The 26,625-nt window shown below is 42.6% G+C and overlaps 1 protein-coding gene across 5 annotated transcripts; it reads left to right on the top strand.

Annotated features, from left to right (window-relative positions):
• Window positions 1-361: 361 nt before the first annotated feature.
• PHRF1 (PHD and ring finger domains 1) lies at window positions 362-25,819 on the top strand. Of its 5 annotated transcripts, none has more exons than XM_081168287.1 (18): window positions 362-562; window positions 2,558-2,672; window positions 3,935-4,048; window positions 4,998-5,233; window positions 5,923-6,006; window positions 6,620-6,741; window positions 7,714-7,814; window positions 8,342-8,508; window positions 8,677-8,806; window positions 10,253-10,377; window positions 10,699-10,886; window positions 11,440-11,559; window positions 17,484-17,638; window positions 18,391-21,153; window positions 22,065-22,141; window positions 22,969-23,229; window positions 24,476-24,604; window positions 24,807-25,819. In XM_081168287.1, exons 2-18 carry the CDS (start codon window positions 2,582-2,584, stop codon window positions 24,942-24,944), a joined length of 5,001 nt encoding a protein of 1,666 aa, XP_081024413.1. In that variant the 5' UTR covers window positions 362-562; window positions 2,558-2,581; the 3' UTR covers window positions 24,945-25,819. The 5 variants fall into 5 exon arrangements, with proteins under 5 accessions (XP_081024413.1, XP_081024412.1, XP_081024411.1 ...); XM_081168286.1 differs by having other exon boundaries at window positions 8,336-8,508; XM_081168285.1 differs by having other exon boundaries at window positions 4,992-5,233.
• Window positions 25,820-26,625: the final 806 nt, after the last annotated feature.

The following is a 26,625-nucleotide window of genomic DNA, read 5'->3' as shown; positions in this document are numbered from 1 at the left end:
GTGCCCGGGTTGAGGTCCCAAGCCAGAAATCTCAAGTCAACAAGGGTCTTTCCCGAGACCCAAGATAAAATGACACGGTTCTGCGACCAGCAGCGCTGTCAGTTTCGCAGGCAGCGAGTCCGCATTGCGCCCCCCGTTTCGCTGTGTCGCGAACTCGCCCCGGCGAAACAGCGCCGCCCAATCGCAGCCACTGCCCTGGAGCAGAATCCGGGCGCTCACACTGCGCCGCGGCTCCGTGGGGCTTCCGCTCTACTTCGCCTCTTCTTCCGCCCTTGCTCTCTCTCCCCCCCCCCGCGTTTTGCCTCGAAATGGAACAGCCCTTCTCGCCGCCTGCCGCGTCAGGTAACCCGGAACATCTGCGCGTTCCCTTCCGGGTCGGCTCCGGAGGCGTTCTCGGCCCTCCCAGTGGTCCTGCTTTGCGACGCGGCGTCTGTCTCCCCTTGCCCCGCGCTCCGCTTTGCGTTCCTTTGTGGGAAAAGGGGTTGTAAAAAAGCAGCCGGTGCGCGTGCGCATTCCTCTCCTGTTCCGGTCTACATAGCCTTGTGGGGTCCCCTCCTGGCAGGTGAGCGGAGGGGGGGGGGGAGGATCCTTTGGGGCCTCCAGGTCAGACCAGGGAGCCTGGCTGGGTGAGCGGAGGTGGCGCCCATTTCCAGGATGGTGGTCCTTCAGAGGCACCCGCTGCCCGGATCCGACGACCCGGTGACGGGCGAGGAAGGCGGCTGCGCTGGGCTGCTGGCTGGAGAATCCCGCACTTCCTTCTCTGTTTTAAGATGCGTTCCGCTTTTCTGTTTTCCCAGTCCGCTGGGTGGCCTATGTCAAGGATGGGGAGCCGGCGGCCTTCCAGTAGTTACTGGACTCCCAGTGGCCCGGTGGTGTGGGAAAACTGGGAGCTGAAATCCAAAAATATTGGGAGCGCCCCTCCCCCCCATCCCAGGGATAAGTACCGGTACTAGAATTCAAAAATGAGTGGGCCGTTTCTGCCTGGTGCAACAGTCTTGCATTGCACCTGATGACATTCTCGCCAAAGACTTATTTCCTGTATTTATTTTGCTTTATTGGTGTGTACTTGATTTGCCTCTCCTTAGGCCACTTCCACACTATGAGGGAAAAGGTAACATGCAAAGGACTGATACCACTGTTTGCTGACTAATCAGGCATAAAGTATATATTTTATTTGCTTGGAGGACTTTTACAAATCTCATCCTTCAGCACTGCTACCCCCAGATATGTTAAAACAATAAAATAGTGGTTTAAAAACCCCCAACAACTCAGCACAGTAGGGTGAAATCCAATTCAGGCAATCTTTTTTATTATTATTTTAAAGAAAGGTGAAGAAAAACGTCTGCCTGGCACTGGAAAAGATAAAAGTGTAAGTGCCAGACCAGAGGGATAGCACTGCATCAGTGACATGCCATAACTGATGACCACGCCATGAATGGGGTGCCGTAACAGAAAATGCTGCCTCTGTCTGCCACCCTTCTGACCTCTGGAGGCAGGTGCTACTGGGCTTGAGTAAGTGGGCAGGTTCATGTGGAAGTAGGTGGTCCATCAGATACCCATGCCCCAATTCATATAGACTGTTAAGGTGTTCTAACCTGTTGGATATAGGGTTAGGCTGAGGTCCAACCCAACTGAAGCTCAGTATCAATAAAGGAACAAGGAAGAAAATATGTTTCCAAACTGTATAAAACTGACTCCTGTACCAACAGAACCAATCCTCCTAGCCGTCCTAGACTGAGTTTAGCAAGTCTGAAGCCCTCAAAAAATTTAGCATTGCTTGCTTTATTCCAGTAGCTGCAGCCTGATGTGGGGAAAATCATTTCATATTTATTAGCACCTACTAAATAAATTAATTATAGCTTAATAAATATCCTATATTTCTAAGTATTAGCATAACATTTCTATGCAATTGGTATTTTCCTAGATGCAGATAAAACATGACTTGGAGGTCCAGGCTTGCTCTCAGATAGCATGGCAGAATCAATTTGTTTTCAAATCCAATTTAATTGTTGGGCAGGGGTGGTCAATTGTGGGCAAGAGACTTTCTTGGAAGAATATTTTTATTGCCTAACTGGTTCTCCAATCCTGTTAGGAAATATGGCATGCCTTCTACTTGTTGATATGTGTTGAAAACATTACAGGTGTGCAGCTGTCTGTAAAGTGTTTTAATAATCAGTGGAAAAAGACTGACCTGGTCACATACAAGGTGAAACTGGACCTGCCCTGCTCATTGTCTTTTAGACACCCACTATCTTGACAACTGTCATTCTATCACCATGGAAATGATGTCGCACAAAAATATATACAGATTATTACTGTTGCCCACCAAACTCTTAACACGTGTGTCCACATCTCCTGCAAAAGATATACCCTGTTTAATTGCATCTCTCTCTCTCTCAGTTTGTAACTTAAATGTTCCCTAATAATATTTTTTTTCTGTATGTCATCCAGAGAATGACATGGTCCAGGTTGCACGTACAAAGTCACAAACGATGTATTCAGCGTTTTGTGTTGTTTGCAAAAGTTTGCCTTCAATTTGAAACTTGTTTCTTGTTAGGGAGCCAATTCCAGATGCCCTGCAATGGATGATGACAGTCAGGACGAGCTCATTAACAAGAATGCTGCAGTAGGCAAAGTCAAAAGAACGACTGCACTGCTCTTCAGCGACGCAGGTAACTGAAACTAGTCGGAGCCTTATTTTTAAAACTGCTGGAGCTTCTGAACCTTAAGGCATTTACAAGAGAAAACTGGTCTGTGGTTTTGTGTTTGGAGATATTCTTCATGGCTTCACAACTGTATAGGCATAATTTATTTCCTAGTCACTTCAAAGCTTGGATGTAAGTGAGGTTTGCAGTTTTACTCTATAAACGTTAAGACATTTCTACAGAAAGCAACTTGGTGGTCTTTTTTAGAAACCATCTGCCTTTCCTAACCTGAGGCCCTCCAAATGTTTTGGACTACAGCTCCCATCAGCCTCAGTCAGCATGGCCATTGGCCAAAGAGAGTGGGAGTTGTACTCCAGCAACAAGGTGCCAACCTGGGGAAGGCTGTTTACATCATTCCAGCTTTTCTTACGTTTAGCAATCTGAAGCTTCATATACATGGCTCCTTACTTAGCTAACACTGATGGCTAGAATTCCCTACACAGCCAAATGCTATTGCAAGCATTAGCCGTTAAGACTCTCATGCACGTTAGTGTGTGGTGCAATACAACTATTGGGTTTTTTTAGCAGAGGAAGTAAGAGAACAACAACAATTTTTTCCCCCTTAGAAAACCAAATACCCTGATAAGAATAACTATGTGAATTGGTTAATGTTACACACTTTGTTTGGCCTAATTTTATTTTGTTTCAGCTATTCATGGTGGAGGGATGATAAACAATATGCAGCTTGAAGTCCTGCTCACACCCTTCCTTTTTGTTTTTGAGATTCGCAGCTCACTGCACACACATTTTCAGCCATGAGAACTAGAAATCTATTCTTTTCTGGTTGGAAAATAAAAATAGAGGTAGACTCTCAGAATAATTTTGTTTCTGATACCAATGCCATGTTTTTGTATAGATGTACTGATTATACAGTTTCGTGTGTGCATATGTAATATGCAAACAGAAACGAAATACCAATGGTCTTGGATAGCTCCTAATACAAACTCCTATAAGGGAGACTGGCCACTACTACTGCCTGTTATTTTCTTCATGAGTCACTCCCTGGTGGTGGAGATGTAGTTACTTGATGTTGGCAAGAGGTCAACACTTCCGATATATGGAATGGTACGCACAACCATGGAGGGGGAAATACCACCAGTACTACATGTTAATGGATGGTTGGGTTTTTTTGTAAAGACTTTGCTTTTTCTTTGCCTTCCATGATCGTTGGCCCTGAGCACTCATGTTCTTCCCTTCTGTGCCCCTCTCATGTTCCTCTTGTTCAAAAGAAAGCAGCGATGGAAATAGTGGGGACTCTGATGACACGGGCAGTGAGGAGGAAGGTGATACTGATGAAGATGGAGGTGAAGAGGATGAAGAAGGTGAAGATGAAGATCTAGAAGGTGATGATAAAAAAACAGCTCAGTGTTATGCTCATTACTATTTTATGGAATCAAGTTGTCTCCAGCAGCTGTTTAACTGGATATAGCGTGTTGGGCCATGGTTCACACATGAAATGAGATGAGATAGAATGTAAACTGTCATTAGCATATTTATCTCTCCATTCTTTCAAAGATCTCAAGCAGCATTCATGCTCTTATGTGAGTGGAATGGTTATAACAACCTAGACTGAAATCATCCACTTTGTGGGTGAGCAGGAATTTGAATACCCTGGTCTTCAATCTCAACATTTTGATCCAGGTGCAGGGAACCCTTTTCAGCCAGAAGGCCACATTACCTAGTGGGTAGCTTTCTCCCGGGGTTTGCATACCAGTGGTGTGTGTTGCATAAGTGGTTGTGTGCCATTCTTTTATCCAAGCAAGCAGTATTGTCACAATTCAAGGACAGGTAAAATCACTAGAAGAGAGTGCAGAGCTGGGCCAGTGAGAGATGTGGCCTGGAGAATGGGTATTGGCTGGGCTGGGCAGAGTCCCAAAAGTCTGATAGAGAGACCTAGAGGACCTATGGTTCCCTATACCTGCTTTAACCACAGTACTTCACTCCTTCTTGCTGCGCAATACCCTGATAAACACTGTAACTTTATTTGGTTTTTCTTTTTCCTATCAAGCAAGCCATACATATGATGACTGCTAGTTAACTGAAATTTTAATATAGCATTGGGCTTCTGTGCGCCCACTGGTGTTGAATCATGGAAATAGATGGGATAGCTGTAGAGTGCCGGTTCTGAATAATGCAGCCTTATGAAGCTTTAGCACCGAAAGTGGGTATTCATGCTCTCCCAGGAATCTATTTGACTGTTGTTTCTCTTCAGGATCATAGGGCACTTCAATCCAAAGTGCATTATGTGGAAATAAATACTAAGGAATTATTTCATTGTTTTGTAAGATTCAGAGGAGGAGGAAGAGGAGGAGGAGGAGGAGGAGGAGGAGGAAATGGAAATGGCTGCTACGCAATCAACACATTTGGTTAAAGCAAAGCCGCAACTTAATGGAGGCTTTCTTTCTTCCTCTGATGAAGATGCTGAAAACTGCCCAATATGCCTCAACACATTCAGGGACCAGGCTGTTGGAACGCCTGAAGACTGTACCCATTACTTCTGCTTGGATTGTATAGTCGAGTGGTCTAAAGTAAGAAATCTTTAGATAAGTGTGATTTGTTGCATAATTTATCTTACTCAGTTTGTTTACAGTTTTTTTGCAAAGGCAATAAACAGTATAATTTGATGTGACCTGATAAAAATAATACCATACCTGAGGCAATTTTCAGATCATCTTGTGCAAAATGCTTCATGATTTTTGTAGAGATTCATTGTATGGGATCAAGTTGTAGTGCAGATTTACAGTCACTGGCTAAGAAGAACTAGATCAGTAGAATCTACCATTATACATTTTAGTTATTATCCTGAACTACTAGAGCCCAACCTTTATTTAGTTTTTGCAGTAATAATGTGAACCCAGTAGACCTTAAAAAGTGCATGCGTTCATTACCTTGTTCTCTTTTTCTATAATACCAATAATATTAGTTGCTCCCAATCTTGTTATTTGGGTGATATAAAAACCAAAATTGCTACTCTGGCAGAATCTGGCAGATTTTGGCTTACCTTAGCTAAAAATTGTGCTTGCTGTGGTCCCCTTACCTTAGTATTGTTTTTAATGGTTTTTATGTATGGACTGTTTTAATTACTTTTATTTTTCATTTTTAGCTGTTTTAATTGTTTTATAATTGCATATTTTATTGTTGTACCCTTTCTGATACTTTATGGTAAACGGCGGGTAAGAAATCAAATAAATAACACATCCCCTCCTTCTCTTTGCAGAATGCCAACTCTTGTCCAGTAGATCGCAAACTTTTTAAATCTATCTGCGTTCGAGTGCGCCTGGGTGGAGAAATCTTGAAGAAAGTAGGTTTTCCATTGACTTATGGAAAGTTAAAAGTCAGAATCCATGTTTCATGCAGTTTTTGTAAAACTTTTTGTGTCTGCTTTCTCCTTCAACTCAGAATTCATAGCAATTTTCCCCTTCCTGAATACCATCCTAAAACTTTGAAACCTTTCCTTAATGGCACTGTTGATGGGAATTGCTCATTTGAATGAATGGTTGTGGTTTTGGAATAAGCAATTTTTCCAACACTGATTTTCAGAAGTAATGTTTTTTGGGTAGGCTACAGCTGTCACTTAGAGATCTGGCTTATATGTATATGCGTAGAAGGGCCTTTCTATACACAGCCCAATCCGTGTGTGCTCTCTTTATGGTGGCTTTCTGTGGGATGGGTCTTCTAGTCCTTGCCTAAGAACAATGTGGCTTGTATTGCAGGTGAAATACCAGTGAAGCATGCTTTTATGTAGAGAGCATAGGGGAACAGGAATGTTGTGTCCCATTGCACAAAAGCAGATAATGAAGTTGGCTGGTGCTTGGCCAGGTGCAAACACTATTGAGTTTGGAATAGTGGCTATGCTTAGTGTAGCTATTAACATGATAGTGTAAAACTTCCTAAAAATGTGCAACTTTGCTCAGATTCCTGTTGAGAATGCAAAATCTGAGGAGGATAATCTGGAGGAGGACCCTACCTTTTGTGAAGTGTGTGGCCGAAGCGACCGAGAAGATCGCCTGTTGCTGTGCGATGGCTGTGATCATGGGTAAGGAGTTCTGCCTTTAAAAACCCTCCTTGGGTATGCTACTTTTGCCTGATGCTTTCACACTATATTAGGCCTGTAAACGCTTCTTTCTCTTGTATGCTGCCTGTATTTTATGTTATTAATTTTCTATACCACCCTTCCTCTGAAGATCACAGGGCAGTTCACAATATAAAAACACAAAAATATATAGCGTAATTTCTTCTTCTCACCACCCCCTCTACCCCGCTAGGTTGACATGTTTGATGGGTATGGTGCCTTTTTTCCTCTTGCAGGGAGGAATGCTAGAAAAACATCGTTGCTAGAAGATCTTCATTTTTCTTAGGCAGAACTTGAAAATGTAGTGTTTTTTCCCCTTCATCACTGAGATAAGGCAGCTTATACCATAAAAACAGAGTGTGCAATAATAAATTATAAAACAATTTAAGGTGTGAAAACAGCCACCAGATGTTTACATGCTATAAAAGAAAAATGAAATTTTGTCATTGTAGGCTCAAAGAAGACCTGCTTTGCTTTCTCTAGGGATTTTTTTTATTTAGGTGCCCATTACTTAAAGCTAAGTGGGAGGTGGTCCTTAATGTGCTCTAAGCCTATAAGAAGAGGATAGAAGGTCAATGAATACAACATAGGGCACAAGTTGGCCTTGTTTGGGAGATACTTCCATAGGAGCAATCATAATGTATGCCCTATTCTGTGCTATGCTAGAACCATGAGGTACTTGGAGCCATGCTATGATTGAAGATTTGTATAAGCAGCCCAGCTTGGGAGATGAGGAGGTTTCAAAGAGTTGCAGAACTTCCTTTGCACTCAAAAGAATTATGTATGTCTCTACAAGTGCCTGCGCTACTGTTGTTAGGAAGCTCCTGCATGTATCATCTTAGTGAAAAAAAGATGTTTGTCTGGCCAGTTACATATTACATGCTTTGCACCCTCCTGCTCTGTAAGAACATGTTACACTTTCTTTCTTTTTAAAAGATACCACATGGAATGCCTTAATCCTCCGTTGAGTGAGATACCTGTCGATGAATGGTTCTGCCCACCATGTGCACCAGCAAATGCTGCGTCTGTTGATGCTGGCAAGTATTTTCTTTAGTAGCTCAGCTTTGCATTGTAGAGAGCTGTTCTTCAAGAAAACAGGACTTTCCCACAGCTTATGCAGCATGACTTTTATTGAGATAGGATTTCCCCATATAAATCAATCAATATTACTATAAATCAAAGAACACTTGTTCAGTGTTAAAAACCAGTAACAAAACAATGTTTTTATCTCACTACTTCAGCTAATGTTGGTGTCCATTGTACAAGCTTGTTACACCTAGAGTCAGCCACACCATTGCATTGGCATCGGTGAACAGTAAATTGCTCCATAACCATCTCTTTATCTAAACTGGTGTTTGGATCTGGTAGTTGCCTTGGCAGGGAAAACAATGCACTGTCCATGGGGAATTCTAAAGCAAAGGGATTTAAGGAGCTTTCTTTTTTTCCAGAACCCTTGCCAGTTTTGTTCTGGAGGCTTAGCAGAATGCCTGGATTTAGGTCTCTAGAAAGGTGTTCAGGTGCTGGTTGAAACACAGCTGACAACTGATCTTGTTTTAAGAAACAGATCATGTGAGTGAAGAGGAAGTTGCTTCCCTCATAGCTGATGTCGTCCCTACCACCAGTCGACTACGTCCCAGTGTCCGAACTCGAGCTATAGCCAGAACACGTCAGAGTGAGCGTGTGCGGGCAACAGTGAACAGGAATCGCATAACAACTGCACAGCGAATTCAGGTACTGCACATTCTGAGGGGAGGATTTTGAGTGGAGAAAGCTCCTAATTGTAGCGAAGAGACAGTTTGATTTAGGAAGAAATCAGGGCTTGGGGGGGCGGGGGCGGCTTTTCTACTTCCTTAATTTTGTAGTAAATCAACAATTGTGATTTCCCATCTTGATTTTTAGCATGTACCAAGATACCTTATGTCTTCCCTTCTTGATGAAACCATTGATGCAGTCGCAGCAGGGCTGAGCACAGCCGTGTATCAGAGACCGCTGGCTCCTCGAACTACAACCAAGAAAAAACGAAGAGGAGGTAATTTGCTAAGAATGGTGGTGATAGTTCTGAGTTAATTTTTTATGAGGCTTACACAGCTCTCTTTCCACCCTTTCATCTTAAAATAATTCTGTGAGGTAGGTTAGGGTGAAGCTGTATGATAGGCACAGGAATCACCATGTGTGCTTCATGGCTCACAGTGGATTTGAACCTTTGTCTCCCTGCCCCCCCCCCCCGTATGACACCACTAATTGTTTCAATACTCAAGCTGTCGGAGGATTTCATTTATTTATTGGTAAACTGTTTCTGTGCCTCCTTTTAGCCTTCACAGTGAAGCCTCCATGGCAGCTAAACAAAACAGACAAGCGTAAAACAACAATCAAAAGGCCCAGAATATGAGCAGCACCAATAAAACCAGCAGGCAGCTAAGAAAGGCAGAACACGCAGCAGAGCCTTCTCTGAAGATAGAAGTGCATGGCCTGGTTCATGTGGGTGCAGCAGGCCCTATGTAGCTGTCAATAACTAGGGAAAAACAAAACCACTACCAAGTGTGTGGGATATTAATGAATATTCAGATGGCAGCTGCACTTGAACCTGGTGGATTGATTCAGATGTTTGTTTTGACATAATAGTGCCTTGCAGATTTTCTTTTGGTGAGGTAACTAGCCACTTTATGGACCCTCAGATGAGCCAGGGTTGGAGGGTCTTGCACCATACATGCTCCAGGCATTCAAGTGACCAGCCATTAGTTTCACATGGTCTGTAACCTCTGATGGCTTTACAGTGGCTTTGTTCACACATAAGAGCAAACCATAGTCTGAAATAAACTATGGTTTACTGTGAGTGAGCAGTGTGCTGATGCATGCTGCTCGGTTGTGCCTGCTTCCCTTCACCCCACCTGGAGATAGGAAACAGACCACAGAGTGGCTGACCTAGTTTTATATGTGAAACCAGTGCTTGTGGTTGGTGACCCTCTAAATAAGCTGTAGGCCAGGAACAAACCTTGACTTCTGCTCATGGTTTGGTCGGAGAGAAACCACAAGCACTGGTTCTTGTGTAACCTAAGCCAAATGTGGTGGCTTGTTTTTCCCAGCTTGAGAAAAAAGGTGGTGCAAAGCTAGTGCAAATTAGCAGAGGGCACAATCATGTTGCTTATTTGCGATAAATACTAGTTTGTTTTAGACTATGGCTTTCCATGACATATGAACCTGACCAGTGTCGGCAGGGCCATCTGAATTAATCCCAGTTTGTTGAAGTCACAGGAAATGAGAGGTCAACAGAGAGTGAACACCTCTGGAATAATCTCCATTTATTCTCTCCTGAAGGGCATGTCTCTTTAAATTTAGGCTGTGGTGTTTCTGACACGTGTTTCTTTTCCTTTTGAAAATTGATTGTATTTAGCATTCAGATTACAGAAGTAATTCAGGTTATAGCCTGTATTTGCTGATCTCCAACTCCAAAATCTTTCTATATTACCTAATACAGGGCGGAGAAAGAAATCAGCAGGTAAAAAACCTCATACCAAGTCATCTGCTGGAAAAAAGAGCGCTGGAACTTGGATTAAGAGACGCAAACGCCGAGCAAGGCGGAGGAAGGGAAAAAAAATAAAAGTATGCTCCTGGATTTTTCACCAATGCAGAAATTTTTCTATTGTTTATGCTTTTCTTGTAATAGAGCATTGTTACAATTTTCTTGTAATACAGCATTATTTATTTAGAAGTAATTATTACTTTATTTCATATACTCAGACAGTCTCCAGGCCTACTGGCCAAGGTTTTCACCTACTTTCTATGATCCCCTTTAAGAGGGTTGCAGAGTAGAGAATGCAACCCCTCATATTTCTGTGATACGTAGTCATGTTTTCTATTTTCGTAGAGTTTGGTGGGAATCCTGTTCTGAGCATAAAGTTAACCTGCTCTCCTTCTTCCCAGGTGAAAACTGAGCTGACTTCTCGTTCCCGAATTGCAAAAACCCTTCGTCTAGGCAAGCCTGTACGTGGCATTTCAATCCCTTCCATGTACAAACCAATGGAACCCTCTCTTGGCCTTATGAGAGCAGATATTGGAGCAGCCTCTCTCTCTGTGTTTGGAGATCCTTTTGAACTGGATCCTTATAACAGGTATGAAATATGACAAATGGGAAGAAAACAAAGAACTGCAGTTCAGAAATACATGGAGACTTTTTCTGTGATAGGCAGGAAAGAAGAAAAATGGGGCTAAATCCAAATTAGATTATAAAGCTTATTTAGATTTAGATAAATTTAGATAAATTTATTGTCATTGTCCGTATATACACAGTATACACAACAACGAAAATCAAACACCCACCCAAAGATCGGGTTCACATATACATTTGCACGTATCTCCGAACTCTCATCCTATTTAGACATAATCTATAAAACATAACATAATCCTGAATATAGCATGACCTATTAAAAACATAACATAACCTAAAACCTATCTCATTTCATATTTAGGTTAAAGCTAATCTTTTAAGTCTGCCTACTCTATATGTTCCTTAACCTATTTGCTTCCCTGCTATTTCAGAAACTTTTATAGTATATCAGAAGACAGAATTTGATCTTCTCAGTTTGAATATTTCATTTAAGAAAATAGGCAAAGCTCAGATAAGATGGAAGTTGGTTGTGATCTTCAAAATTTTCTCTCTCCTAGTAATGAAGAGCTTCCTGTAAATTCGGCCTCACCTGTGAGCAACAAAAGAAGAGGCCTTTCTCAATCAGCACTAAGATCACATCGTCCTGTCGCTCGACCAGTCGCTATGGGGCTTCCTGGGTAAGGCCAGCCACATGATGCTCTATTATACAAAGCAGCAGCAAGAGAAGTGAGGTGCACAAAGTTCTCTTCTAGTTTGTAGTCTCTCCTGTTTTTCACACTGCGTTGAAACCTCAAGCCCTTTCTGCAGTCTTCATGGATTCATGCTCAGTGCTACAGACTATAGCATAGTGTGTGTCGTGTGTGTATATGTGGAGAATTATAGGATTGTAGAGTTGGAAGGGACCCTAAGGGTCATCTAGTCCAAACCCCTGCAATGTAGGAATCTCTGCTAAAGCATCCATGACAGATAGAAAGACAGTTCAAATCCCAGCTGTAGTTGGCTTGAAGAAGCTACAATCCTTTCCTTTCTCAGTTTGCTGAATAGGTCACTATTCCTAAAATCACTAAGGTGATGACTCTCACCTTAGTGAGCAATTATAAATAGCAACCATATAACTCTAAATATGCTCTCTCTTTTACACACACACACACACACACACACACACACACACTCTCATTCTCACTAGTTTGATTCTCTCATTGCACCAGACAGGTGGAAGGGAAGCATTTGATACAAATGTCGCCCAAGACTCTGGAATTCCTAGGAAAGCTTGTGAAAGACCCCTAAAATTAGTCAGAAATTCTCTAATTAGGGGAGCGGGAGATCTCTGCTGGCCACCATGAAATCCTAAATAAGCATATTCCTGAGATCAAATTGTCATCAAATTTGAGGGCGGAAGCTGAGAGTGGGAAAGGGACAAGGACCGTCTGCCCAATTGTTTCTTCACACATAGCACATCCACATTCCTCCTTTAGACTGTTAGCTCACCCTGATTTTTTTTGTAGTGGTAGTGAAGGAAATATTTGCTTGTGGGTGGAGTCTCTTGCTGTCATTTATTCCAGTGAGACATCCCTGCTGCTTCCGTCACGGGAGAGGGCTAAAGAGAGAGACTCTCCATTGAGCTTGCCTCCTGTGCAAAGAATACCTTACTGCATGTTTATCCCCATTCCCTGCTTATTCAGGCCTCATTTTGGAAGCATGCTTTAAAAAAAAAAAAACAAAAACACCCAGCAAGCTTACCAATGCAGTGTTCCACATGTTCATCAATGTGTTTCTAAAGCAGCCCTTAGGCTGCCAGGTTCATGCAGTCCTGGGCTACTGATCCTTGGCATGCTAACATTGCTGCCTACAGTGCTGAGTACCTGGGAACCCTGTTTGGGTCTGTTTTGTTCAAGGATGCCCAATGTCCAGTTCAGATCAGGCGTCTGCCGGCTGGTAGAGTGTTTTGAGGCAGTTTCCCTTTAACTGGGGCATGAGGTGGAATGTTGGAGCTGGGAGGTTCTCTTGCAGTTGGGAGCGGAGAGCCCTAAACAAACTGGAGGGAAAGGGTGGGCGACTGGGAAATTTCCCAAGCAAGGGGGAGTAAATGTGTGAGTAAGCGGAAAAAGGGGAAGACAACAAACGGAATAGGACAAATATTAGGGGATTTTCAACATGGGTAATCTGGAGGGTTTTCTTTGGCTTGGGTGGAGGTTATCACAGCCCTGCTTTATCACATTGAGAAAGATGTTTGAGGTTGTGGTTGTTGCTTTAAGAATATTAAATTTACATGGTGCGTTAGAAAGAATGAGGGAACCAATCCCTGCCCCAAAGGGCTTACAGTTTGTTGTGCTAGAAAATGGTACAAGGGGGTTGATGGAGGCAGGGGGTACAGAGGGGAAGAATATGCAATTGGGCTCAGTTACAATGGGGAATGGAGACTTGAGGAATGGGGTTTGGAAAAGGTGGATTTTGAGGAGGGATTTTGAGGACGTGAGGGAAGCGGCATCATGGGAACTTGGTGCCTGGCTTTGCCCCTGAGGCTGAAGACTCAGAGTACAACTAAACATGATAAGAGGCAGCTATTTTGTTTTGTCTTGTGTTCACATGTCTGTTTTGGTTCACGATATAAATGATGGGTAGGGGTCTGTTCACTGCATCAGAAGGGGTGTATGGATGACATATTTCATGATTCACAAATTCTATGGGCTCTTTTGAGACAGTTATGTAAAGCAGTTTCGTTTCTTTTCGCTTTTGTTAGTTTTGTTATTAATTCATTACCACTAAGTTGCTTAGTGGTTCTCTCCCTGGCCCCATTTTATTATCTCAATGACCCTGTGAGGAAGGTTAGGCCGAGAGATAGCTCAAGGTTTGCATACTAAGTTTTCTCAGAGGAAAAAGAATCATTTTCCTTACTTCAGATTTGAACAGGGTCATTTGACTGGATTCCTGCTCCTCTCCCCGAGAGACTACCAAAACTGAAGCTTCTGTCTTGTGGATCCATGCCTGTCAATTTTTTTAAAAAATGCTTTAAGGTTTAGGGAGCTTTCTGCTTCCTTTTTATTAGGAGCCAAAGCGTAAGCCGAAATCACTGAGATGTTCTTTCTAGAGCCAAAGAGGGCCAAAGCTCATTGAGAATTAGGGGAGAATCTACAAAAGAGCAGGAATGCAGCCAAATGTTTGCTTCCAAAGAAGGCAAGTTCCAGGTGAGTTATTACAGGTAAGGCAAAAGCAAATTGGAGTTCCAAAATGGGAAGTAGCTTGTTGCAGCAGTTTGGACTTTTCAGAGCACTTAGCTTAAGGGGTGTTTGTGTGTGTGTATTCAGGATAAGGCTCCTGGGGAACACCAAAAGCGTATTTTAGATGTATGTCTGATGCTATGGCCATTCCAGTTTGGACACTTAATATATTAATATTTTTTATTTATTTCAGTACTGTGTATCTATCTTGCCTTTCTAAGAAGTGATCATGGTGGCAACACCACAACAGAATTTAAAGCAATATATTAAACAGTATAGCTATCATCGATTTTAAAAGTAAACAATAAAAAAACTCCATTGAAACCAGTCAGATTTTTTTTTTTAAGTGGGCCTAAAAAATATTGCTGGACAATATGCCTCCACTACTCATTGAAAAGCAGTAATAGGCTGGACATATTTCCTTTGGCAGGGCATTGTATATTCTTGGCACTATCCCAGAAAACCCCTCCCTGACAGAAGAGTTGAGGGCAGGGCTTCAGTAGATGATCTACTAGAAAATTCATATGGGCAGCAGTGATTCTTCAGGTACAATGATTTGACCTTGTTTAGAGCTTTCAAGGTCAAAAGCCAACAACTGATAAGTGAGGGATTGCCTTACTTCCCTATATACCTGTCTGTTGACTAAGGTGATCTATGGGCAGTGCTTTATTTCTGGGGAGACTCAAGGATACACAGTACTGGCACCTTAACCACCCCCCATAAAAAAAATGTTAAAGTGCAGTACTTACTGTTACAACTTAGTCCCAGCACCATTTTTTTCCTTAAAAAAAGAAAAAGCACTGTCTATGGGTGCCCACATAGTAGAACCTCATGCATCAGAACTTGGTTTCATGTCAGCTTAGACTTCATCTTTCAGTGCAGTAGCAGCTGCCCGTTGCAGTTGAAATGCATACAACTCCTTTTTAAAACCTTTTAAAAAAACCTTTTTTTAAAAAATCACTAGCTTTTCCAGAAGGCAGTCTTTTGTTGTTGTTTAGAACTGCTTTATTTGTTCTTACCTATTTAGTTTTCATTTTATATCGTTATTGTGGTGCGGGGCTCTTTAGTGGTTTATAAATATCCTAATGAATTGATAACCAGTGCAGAAAGTGTAAGGTGCAAGTGGTATGCTCCAGTTGGCTTGCATCATCCAGCATCCTAGCAACAGTATTCTGGACAAACTGAAGTGTCTGAACTGTCTTCAAAAGCAGCCTCATTAAAAAGCACATTACAGTAAGCCAACCTGGAGGTGACCAGTTGTGAATTCCTATGCAACTTACGCGTAAGTAAGCCTCACTGAGTTCAGTAGGCCTTCCTCCCAGGTCAGTGTGCATTCTAAAGCATGAACAAGTGCAGCCAGATCTGGTTATACCTGCTTGGCTTATAGCAGTGGGCGTATTTCCATGTTATGCAGGCAACACTTGGTATAGTTACACTGCTTTGCCACATTTTAAATGCATGATATATAGTGACTCCATATATTTTAGATCAGTATTTCTTAGCTCTCCACATTCTTGACAATTGCACAATGCCCTTGATTTTAAAAGTAACAATGGGAGGGAAGTGTGATGTATAGAATGCTTACTGTGAAAAGCAAGAGTGACTAGAAGACCTTCTGCTTATTCTGTAACGTTGGTGTTATTTGAGAGTAAGTGTTTGTAGGATTAGTATGTGTGGAGTTGCAGGCAGAGTTAATGGTTCTGCAATAGGTGTGAAGCCTGTTAGCTCAGCTGCAAAGCAGGTTGAGTGTAGAGGCAGCTAGCTTTTCTCTCAGATGTGGCCTTGGCTAAGCAGAAGGAGTTATGGATCTAGGAATCCACAAGAGGTACATGTTTTGGAGCCATTTCAAAACATCAGTGGAGCATCTTATTTGTCTCACTTCTTTTTTTATGTCTGCATTGTTTTCCTCCAGTCTTCTGGTTTGGAGTCCCATTTTGTAATTTTGGGGCACCTTCTAATGAGATGGTTGAGTTTAGTGAGCTTCTTGGGTGCAAAGACACTGATACCTAAAATACTGGGGGTTCTTTTGTAACTCCTGTGTTTTGCAGTAGGCAGGCGGAAAGCTCAAGCTCACAGTATCAAAGCAGAGGTGTGAATAAAACTCACCTTTTATATGGCAGAGGTCGGCTGAGTTGTTTCACTAATGAAGTTTGTTTTATACACTGAGTTTTTTCCTTTATTTCTTTGCTACTTGTATCTCTTTAAATAAAAATGTGGGTGAGATGGGGTGTTTTTATTGTGTTCATTTGGATAATTGAAAGCTGTTATAATTTGCTTTTTTAAAAAAGAAAGCAACTGCTTCAAGAGCAGCAGGAAGAATCTGTTAGGCTGCAGCAAAGCAAAGAAACGCTGCTGCTGCAAAAGACTTACACAGGCTGAGCAGGCTGCTTATACACAGTGCAGAGGACCAAAATGATTAAAAACAAAACTGCAGCTGCCCACTGGTATGGATGGGCCAGACTAAAACATTTTAAGGCCATTGGGTTTTGGTGGAGCAGAATTTAGGCTCCATTTCTATATGCTCTTAACCTGAGAGCAAATGCCATTGAACTCAGTTGGCCTTACTTCTGAGTAGATTTGCAGAGGATTGCACTCTTAAGCACACGTTCCGTTCTCCAGTTGAAATCAACAAGTGCTCAACTTATGACTGGATTGTGCTCCATGTTCTTTCTTGCTGTCTCAGACTTAGAGAATGTTATAAGTGTGTAGTAGGCAGAAAGCCAAGATGGTACTACAAATGTTGTGTTATCTGAAGGTTCTGGGTTTCAGAAATACCAGTTGGAACACCCACCCCCTCCTTGGTCTTGGTAAATGTTCACATAGCTTATCCAGCTGTGGACAAGTATTGGATTGAAAACAATTATTGCAGCATTTTTTATATTGCTTTGGTTTCCATATTATATGTGTTTCATTATATTAGCTGTTTCAGGCTTCATTTTTGGAAGGAAAAGTGGGTGCAAACATTAAATGAAATGAGAATGAGATTCTGCAGGTTTTCTACACTTGCATTGGATTGTGGAGTACAGACAACTCTGCATATTACCGGGTTTCCGCCCCACCCCCAATAGCAAGGCTTTTCATAGTATTTTCAGCCCTCTATAAAGAAAATAATACTTGACCATTTATTTTCTTATCCCACTAGCTATAGTTATTTTGTATGCCATCAACTCAAGGTAGGCTGTTTCTTCTGAAAACACTGGTAGCAATAGGACTGGTTGGGGATGGCTCATCTTTAACCTGTGTAGCTGCCTCAGGTTTGTGGAGATGTGCTATAGTCTCAAACCTATATTAATAGGATGTCAAAGATCCTCTGTTCATTATGATGTAACCAGTATAGTTCTGTATAGTGTGAAATCAGAAGGCATGCCTTGTGTAATTTCTAGGAGGAGTGTTCCTGCCTTGACACCTGAGCCAGAAGCTGGTCCAGCCCCTGTGCCCGACCTGCTGGGGAGCATCCTGACTGGACAGAGCCTCCTTATGATGAGTGGTTCTGACGTCGTCATTAATAGAGATGGATCGTTGACAGCAAAGAAAGCAGGTAATGCTTAGTTAGACTGATCTGAAGTTTGTTAGCATGTTATGAGCACAAGCACTTTCTAATCTTTGCAAGCAGCAGGCAAGCAAATGCCATGTTGCAGCCTGTAATAGTATGTCTTGAATTGGTAGCCAGAGTTATTCATAGAGTATCATAGAATCAGAGAGTTGGAAGGGACCCTGAGGATTATCTAGTCCAACCTCCTGCACTACAGGAATATGCAACTGTCCCTTACGGTGATCAAACCTGCAACCTTCGCATTATCAGCAGCACGCTCTAACCAACTGAGCTACAAAATCAGTACATATCAGTATTTTGTTTATTTGTCAAAGCATAGCAATAGAAGAGAACAGTATAGGACTATTGACATTGTACTGCTGTTGTGCTTTCTAGAATGTATCACATTAATCTGAATTTCATAAAATAGACCAATTGATTGCCCACATTTGATTTGGTAAGCAATATATGTAAGTGATCAGAGGTTATACGGAATTAGTATGAGAGAGCTTAGGGTGCAATGACCAACCCTTTTATTTTTTAAGTGTTGACACTTGGAGGTGTAACTTACTGTCGTACTGGAAGTTGTGCTAGCTGGCACAGCTGACAGTTCACTTGCATAGTGTTAATTAGTTGCTAAAACCCCAATTCTGTTGTCCCGTGTTCATATTAAAATTATGGGATGTTATTGTCGGTATAGAATAGTACAAGCAAATGAGTGGGAAAACTTTCATGGGTTTTTCTCGTGTCTCTTTCAGTCTCATTGCTGCGTGACAATTCAGCAAGCAATTCAAGAGTGGAGGAAGGCTTGGAGGACAGTGCCCAGCAGGGGGCTTCCCAACTGGGGACTCCAGTTAGTGGCGGCTCTGCTGCTGAATCTTTGGTTTCTTCACAACTGAATTTGAACTCCAAATCTGCTGTCTCAAATACTTGCGCCTTGTCCTCTTCTTCACTAAGCCTAGCAAACAAAGCAGTGAATCCATTGCAGATTACATCTGGAAGGGCTCCCATTAGATTTGAATACTCAATGACTCCAAGGTCTGTTCAGGCTCAGAGTTTAGCAAATCTGAATAGATGTGGCCCCAAACTGGGTGAAGTATTCAGATTTAATGGAGGCTCTAAACTGCCTGGGGCTCCTCTTTCTGTATCTTCTAAATTATTGTCCAATAACTCGAGTTCACTCTCAAAACCCGTACCTGTGCGGCAGCCTCTGAAATTGTCCCCTAAAAGGCTTGATATCTCTGAACTCCCCAGGATACCAAAGATTAAAAAGGAATCGACTAGTGGACATTTGGGATTGCAGCCGGCCAGTGACCGAAACAGTGATATTCCCAGCTCCTGTGTCACACAGTTGACTGGCAAAGGGAGTACAAACCAACCAGCTGGTGATAGTAAAATGGAGAGCAGCAAGTCGCGTGCTCCTCAGAGACAAGCGCACACAAGTGGAGGCTCTGCTGCTGCCCATGCCAGTTGCACCTTTCCTCCTTCAAGGGGGAACGTTGGAAGCTCATCATTTGAGAGCTTTAAAATCAACATCCCTGGAAATGTGGAACATTCCAGCAGACTGTCTAATCCTGGGTTTTGCAATACTTTCCGGCCTGTGGACAATAAAGTACAGCAAAAGGAGAATCCGTCGCCCCTCTTTTCGCTGAAAAAGACTAAACCAGTCAAAAGTGAAATATATGATCCTTTTGATCCAACAGGCTCTGATTCAAGCTCAGCAAATAGCAGTCCGGAAAGATTGCCCCTTGCTAATATCACCAGAACAATATCCATCGCGAGTCCAAAAGTCCAGACATTCCAAACAGTGCGCCGCATTACCCATTACGCACTGGAAAATGTATTTGGATCAGGGGCCGAATCATCAGATGTGCCATCAAGTAACACAGAGTCTCGTGACGATATGATAAAGGAGAGGCTTGTGGAGCAGGTATCTGATGCAGAACAAGAGAAAGCTGAGGAGGAGGAATTGTCAAGTCTACCCTGTACATCCTCTGCCATCAAGCAAGTCACAGATGTAGAGCACTTAAATGAGGAGGATGAGAATGGTCCTAGGGTAGTTTTTGAAGATGACCTAGGTAAGGCTAGAGCGAAAATTGAGGTGGACAGTTCCGTAACAGAAAACAGTCTACAGATATTACCCAAAAATGAGCAAACAGAAAAGCGATCTTTTTCAAGATCCCCATCAAATTCCAGTTCTCGAAGCCAGAACACATTAAAAAGAAAAAAGGCAGCTGCAAAAGACTACAAAAGCACACGATCAAGATCTAGATCTAGAACGTGTTCAAGAGATAGAAGCTCCAGATCTACTTCTCGCTCCATTGAAGAGAAATACAGCAAAAGCCACAGGACTAAATCAAAGAATCGGCATTCCTCAAGTGACCGCTCCAGTAGTTATGAGCGATTGAAGAAAAAGAAAGCAAAGGATAAGACGAAAGACAAAAGGGCAAAAAGCTCCTGGGCAAAAGAACCCAAGAGATCTAGATCACGATCTGGTAGTCCAGGCAACTCTTCTTTTGAGTTGTATGAAAGTCGGAAAAAGAAAAAGCACTCTGCCACTAGAGGAAGGGGGAGGGAATGTTCCCCATCAAACAGTGCTGAGAGAATGAAGAAAAAGAAGCACAGAAGAGAGCGAAGCCATGACAGGTACAAGAAGGAGAGAACCTCAAGGTCCCGAGAGAGAAAGAGATCTAGATCTAGATCCCGGGAGAAGCGAAAGAGGAGATCAAGGTCATCCTCGCCATCAAGACCCCGGGAGTCCAAAGGGCCTAAGTCTAGGGAGAAACAACTGCAACCTAGGTCACGCTCCAAAGAAAGGAAACATAAGCCGAAAGAGATGCCACTGCTACCTCTTCAAGAGAAGGACCAGAAAGGCCAGAAATCCTCAGATGATAACCTGGGCAGTTCTCTTGATCATGCTCCTCCTTGGACCCAAGACTTGGAAGATTCAACACAAGAATCATTGAATGTTCATCTAGACCTGATGCCTGTACAGGAGAGCCCTCCAAAAGAGATAGCAATGAAAGTTGATTTAGAAGAGACCATTGTAAAGGAGCAAATCTGCAAGAAACTTGTAACTGTAATAACTTATCAGGCAGAGTGTGCAAGTTCTGGAGTGCTACCTGACACTATAGATTCTTCCACTGGGAAGGAATTGGCAGCAGGCTATGAGTCACCAGGACTTGCTAGTCAAAGTAGTGAGCAACTGGAAGAAACTGAAGTTAGAAACGAAGATATTGATGATGTGTGCCCATTTTTATCAGACTGTCTTCCAGTGAAGGAGGAACTTGTACAGGAGCATGATGAGCCAATGCCAATTAAAGTTTTGCCTGAAATCAAAACGCCAACAAAGACTAAAGGTGGGGGCCTTACATTGGGTGAGAATGCCACTGATGTAAATAAACATGAACCAGAAGCAGTAGCTCAAGGTCCTGTGTTGAAATCTAAAGCACCAGTGAAAAGAGTTACATGGAATCTTCAAGAGGAAGAAAGTGATGCAGTGACTGCAGACAAAGCAGCAAGTAAGTGCATGGTAAATCTTCAAAATGGCAAAAGTCGATGCCATGGGGATAGGAGCTGCTTTTCTTATTAGAAGTGAGACGGAATGTAGTTGGTTGTCATGGTTCAAGGTTGGATTGGTCCCACTAAATGAGAGCCTCAGGTTATGTTAAAAATAAGGGGTGCAGTTTCACTGTAGTTTGGCACTTACGTTAGTGAGTATTCACTTTGCATGCGTTCTCCTTGCTTCATGCCCTCTGACATTGCCTTTTTTTGGTGGCAATCCAGTTTGCCATTACCTCTAACCTGGCAAACTGGTTTTCTCTTTCCCAGAAAGCAGAATTCCAAAGCAAGATTTTTTTTCTTGGTTTGGAGGGGAAGCTTAAACTATGGTTTTCCATTTCTGATGTAATAGCAAACAATGCTTGTTTTTGTTAAGTAAGCCATGGAGTTCTCTCTAGCATATATGCATGCGTGCTTAAGCAGTGTTTAGTACTGCAAGGAATTCTTTAAAACTTTCCAAAACAGCTAGAGTTATTTAAAGAGAGACTTGATTCCTCCTGTTACACTTGTTACATGTGTAGTTTGAAGAATATAACATGGGTATGTGCATCATAAAAACATAACTAACTCATAAACAAGCATAACTCTTCCACCCTCATTCTGGACCACAGTTCATAAACTAAATGTCTGTGCCACTTTTAATGAGCTTTAAGCTATGAATTCAGCTTTGCTAGGTATTTCTAGGAACTTAGAGACGTGTTTGTGCTTGCAGACTAAAATCTCATTTTAAGAAGTTGGGGAAGCTTGTTAAACCATCTGTACTGAATTCTTCTGAGGTTGTCATGAAGTTTGATAACTTGAAGTGTTTTTATTTGCTGTGATCATCTAGATGTTTTGTTCTGATATGCTTTTCTTCCTGGGGATCTTTCAGGGGTGCCATTCTGCAAACAGCAGAGAACGAAAGAAGGGGTCTGGAAAGCAGAGGATTTGACCCAAACATTAAATCAGGTGCAGTTAACTGAGCCTCCTCCAACCAATTATATGATTCCTGAGCCTATGTTTCCTGATCTAGATTCCTCCCAGGTTGGTTCCCACGCCGTAAGACAAGTGTCATGGGAGGCCATTCCACTCCATCTGTAAACTTGTGCCCCCAACTTGACTTCATTGTGGAACAGTCTTCTTCCTCTTCCCCCCCCCCACCCACATGTAGTACATTTCATTCAGCCCATGTACTGCAATAATTTTTCTGACTTTGGCATTCCCCTACTTAAAAGATTGAAACTGTGTCCTGCTGCTTTGCCATGGGCTTGTGACTTCTAATTTCCAATAGCTTATTAAATATGTGGGGTTTTTTTTAGACATCTTAAAATCAGCTATTAGACTGCATACAAACATACTTATTGAAGACCACCCACTGCTCACCAGTGGGGCTGATGTGAGCTCAGTATTATCTTAATTTATTACCCTCATTTCCCTCTAAGATCCCAGGATAGGTTACAACAATTTAAAACAAACTTTTCCCTTTTAGAATTAGCAGAAAGTAATATACGTGTCCCTTTAAATGAACGCTGTTCTTGTAATCCCTATGGATCATATCCCCACCCTCATTTGTTCAGAACATAAGAATAGTCTGATGGATCAGGCCAGTGTTCCAGTGAGTCCAGCATCCTTTTCTCCCGGTAGCCAGCCAGGGAAGCCTAAAAACAGGACCTGCCCCAGCAGTTTTGTCCTCGCCTGTGATTCCTGGCAACTGGTATTCAGTGGCATTCAGAAGTAGAGAACATGTTGTGATACGAGAAGTGGTCTGTGATCTTTTTCTTTTCCTTTGTTTTCAGGTGTACAACCAAAACCTGCCTCTGACAGCACCACTGCCCTCAAGTCTGCCTCCCTATGCGCCTGTTAGTCAGCCCACCGTCCAGTTCATCATGCAGGGGAGTCTCCCTCTGCTTAGCTGTGTGGCGGGACAAGGATTGACTCCAGAACCTGGCAATCTGGCAACAGCTTCAGAACCAGGAATTCAGGCAGCTTCCACAGGAGATACAGAGGAGAAAGTCAAAGCACCTAAGTCCCCTGTGGATAAATCAAAAAATGAGGAGGTGAGTGTAGGTAGATGGCTCGTTGAGATGATGAAGTTGAACTCATGGGCAAAACCCAAATGGAGTAGCACACTCGCACAACAGCCATTGAGCGTGCGGGAGCCCCATTCTTAGCATAGCACAACAGCCAAGTCCAGTGCCTGTCTTAGTGCAACTGCTATTCTACTTGGTGACATTTAAGCTTTGTGTACTACCTCTTGTGCTACTGCTTGCACAACATCAACTCTCAAACTGCATAGGATCTCTCCCATAAAATCTAAGAATTCTCCTGCTGCATCAGACTGTCTAGTCTTTCAGAACAGTCAACAGATGCTTCATGGAGAGAGCTATCCCCAACCCTTGGTTGCTAGAAGTAAAACACCACTGAGCATTTAACTATTTTGGTGAAACATTAAACTATTTTGTTGATAGACCTGTCCTTTATGAATGGGTCTGATGCTTTTTAGATACACCTAAGCCACTGGTTCAGCTGGTGGGTCCTAGCCTGATCCTAGGTGGGTTGCAACAGGAGCACTATGAACATGCAAATATATGGTAGAAGATCAAGAAATTGGTCCCCAAATGTATGTTTCGGTTAAAAGCGGGTTCTGGATTTGAAAAGGTTGAAGATACCTGGTCTAAGCTATTCACAGTCACTGTAATTTGTAGCAAGGCATTCAGTAAATCAACAGTGTGGTTCATTAATAGGCTTTCTCTGAACCTATTGTACAGTGGTGCCTCGCAAGACGAAATTAATTCGTTCCGTGAGTTTTTTCGTCTAGCGAATTTTTCGTCTTGCGAAGCACGATGTCGGAAAAGTTTGGAATAGCTTCAAAAATCACCAAAAACCTCAGAAAAGGCTACCACATCGCGTTCTATGAGTTGCTCCTCGAAGTCAAGTCGCAACTGTATTAACGGTGTTAAGAAAAAGGAAACAAACTTGCAAGACGTTTTCGTCTTGCGAAGCAAGCCCATAGGGAAATTCGTCTTGCGAAGCAGCTCAAAAACCGCAAAACCCTTCCGTCTAGCGAGTTTTCCGTCTTGCGAGGCATTCGTCTTGCGGGGCACCACTGTACTTCCTGAGGAGACCTGAAATAATACAATGTCTGCAGATCCCCACCCCACATTTCAGCACAACTAGGACTGCCACAGGGGAAGCAGCATATTTTCCTCCTGTAATTTATAAACCACTGCTCTGATAACTTAGTTTGAAAACCCTACTTGCAGGCAGCTTTTTGGTTAACTGATTTTTTTTTGTCCTTTATAGTACATGAAGAAACTTCACATGCAAGAGAGGGCTGTGGAAGAAGTGAAACTCGCAATTAAGCCCTTTTACCAGAAGAGGGAAATCACTAAGGAGGAATACAAAGATATTCTTCGGAAGGCGGTGCAAAAGGTAACAAGAGGGAATATCTTATTTTAAACTTAGGCAAATGGCTGTGAAAAGCCCCATTTAAGTCATGCTCTGTAAACTGAATATTAGCTGCTGGCACAAGACTTTCCTTCTCTTTCAGGTAGTGAATTTGAAGTCGAAAAAGGCAGGGTGATTTAATGCTAGGTTCACAGAAACTAACTCAATCCCCTTTTACCATTCCTAGATCTGCCACAGCAAAAGTGGTGAAATTAACCCGGTGAAGGTGGCTAATCTTGTGAAGGCTTATGTTGAGAAGTACAAACATATAAGGAAACACAAGAAGGCTGACCCTGAAGAGGAGCCCCTTGAAACAGGGAACTGAAAAAGGCCAAGCCCCAAAGATGAAACAAGTGGAGGCTTCTCTAGCCAAGGATTTTCTTCTTCTGCAGAGGAAAGCAGGGATAATGCAATTGCATGCTGCAAGGCACCCCTCCCCACTCAGCAACTGAACGTGGTCGGGCCTTCCTGCAGGGCGACCCATTCTCACACAGGGATGGGCGTGGATTGGACTGCAGTTCAAGAGCCAAATGTCAGCAGATCCCACTCAACTTGTGGAATAGCTGGACAAAGAAAAGTATGTGTGTGTTGGGGAGAGGACACACTATCAATTTTCATGGCTTTGATCGCCCCCCCCCCTTTTTTGGTCTCTGCACCTGTCTTTCCAGTTTAAAACAGACAGTTTTATATGCAGTGTACAGCAATGTATACTTGCTCCCACTGTGTTCTTATTTATCAGAAATGTGGATTCTTTAGCGATTTCTCAGAAATTTGGTTTAATACTTGAACCACAGTATTTCTAGCCTATTCTGTGATAAACTTTGACTCGCTCTGTCTTACGGGAGTTGCAGGCGTTTGCTACCCTTTCTAAATCCACTCCTGAAAACACTGCTCCAGAGATGGCATTCATTTCCCATTTTGTTGAAATATCTCAAATGAGGAACTTCATTTTGAAAGGGCGGGGGTGGAAATTGGTGGAAGGGGATTTGAACTATGTTGAAGCTCTTGTGAATAATGTGCTGAAGGCTGGTTTTGAGTAGTTTTGCATTCAACGAGCTGCCTTTCACTGAACAGGGAGGGTGGGGGGAGTGGAGGCAGAGAAGCACCATTTGCAGACTTTCAATAACAAACCTGAGGTATGCAGCAAAAAGGATGTACAAAGGAGAAATGTGACAGTTTATAAAGTTATTTTGAATTGTTTGTTGTTCATAGTGGTTCTTTGGTTGTGGTATCATTATTAGTATCTATTAGTTAAGTACAGAGACTGGGGGGGGGGGGGAATAGTCAAAGATACAGTTTCCAAGACTTGGGGATCAGAAAGAGGTTGTGAGCTTGCACCCATTTCCCCACCTTTCCATCTGAGTTTGGCTTTACATGCACAAGTCAGCCTTGAGATTTACCTGTTTGGAGTAATCTGTTGTCATTGTTCTCTTCTCTTCTCTTCTCCCCACCCCTCCCTAAACTGGGGTGACCAGTAGGTTCAGCACCTGCCCTTTATTAAAACAGTGAAACAAGTTATAGATTTGCAATACTATGAAGAATATCCAACGTACAAATTAAAACACAAAAGCAACTTTGAATAAAAACTGACCGATGATGGGCTCTGCCTATAAGCCATTAGATAAGATGGCCACCATAATACCCAGCTACAGTTTTGTTTCTAACCTTTTGCAAAAAGGACTACTTTATGAATTGCGTGTCTGTCTTTATCAGCAAGAAGATAACACAAGGTTTTGTCTGTTAGGCCTGCCATATAGCTTTCGCTGGGGACAAGATCCTCCCCCTCCCTTTTGAAGGCCACAAAGATAGCTACATGTATGGGTCTTTGTCTACTTTCACCCCAGATAAGAGGATGTTATTAACTGAAAGTGGAGTTTGACTGGTCTAGAGAGCAACATCACAATCCTAAGAAAGCAGGGCTGGCCTTAAGCAGAGGGAACCAACTGCCTCAGCTGGCAGATGCTGGGGTGGGGGCCAAAGGTTGCAGGCCCCCAACTGTTCCTCTT

Source organism: Podarcis bocagei (genome assembly GCF_964188305.1).
Source record: "Podarcis bocagei genome assembly, chromosome: 1".
NCBI classification, from domain to species: Eukaryota; Metazoa; Chordata; class Lepidosauria; order Squamata; family Lacertidae; genus Podarcis; species Podarcis bocagei.
The sequence above is the reverse complement of the archived record's forward strand: the minus strand, read 5'-3'. Positions and strand labels throughout refer to the sequence as shown.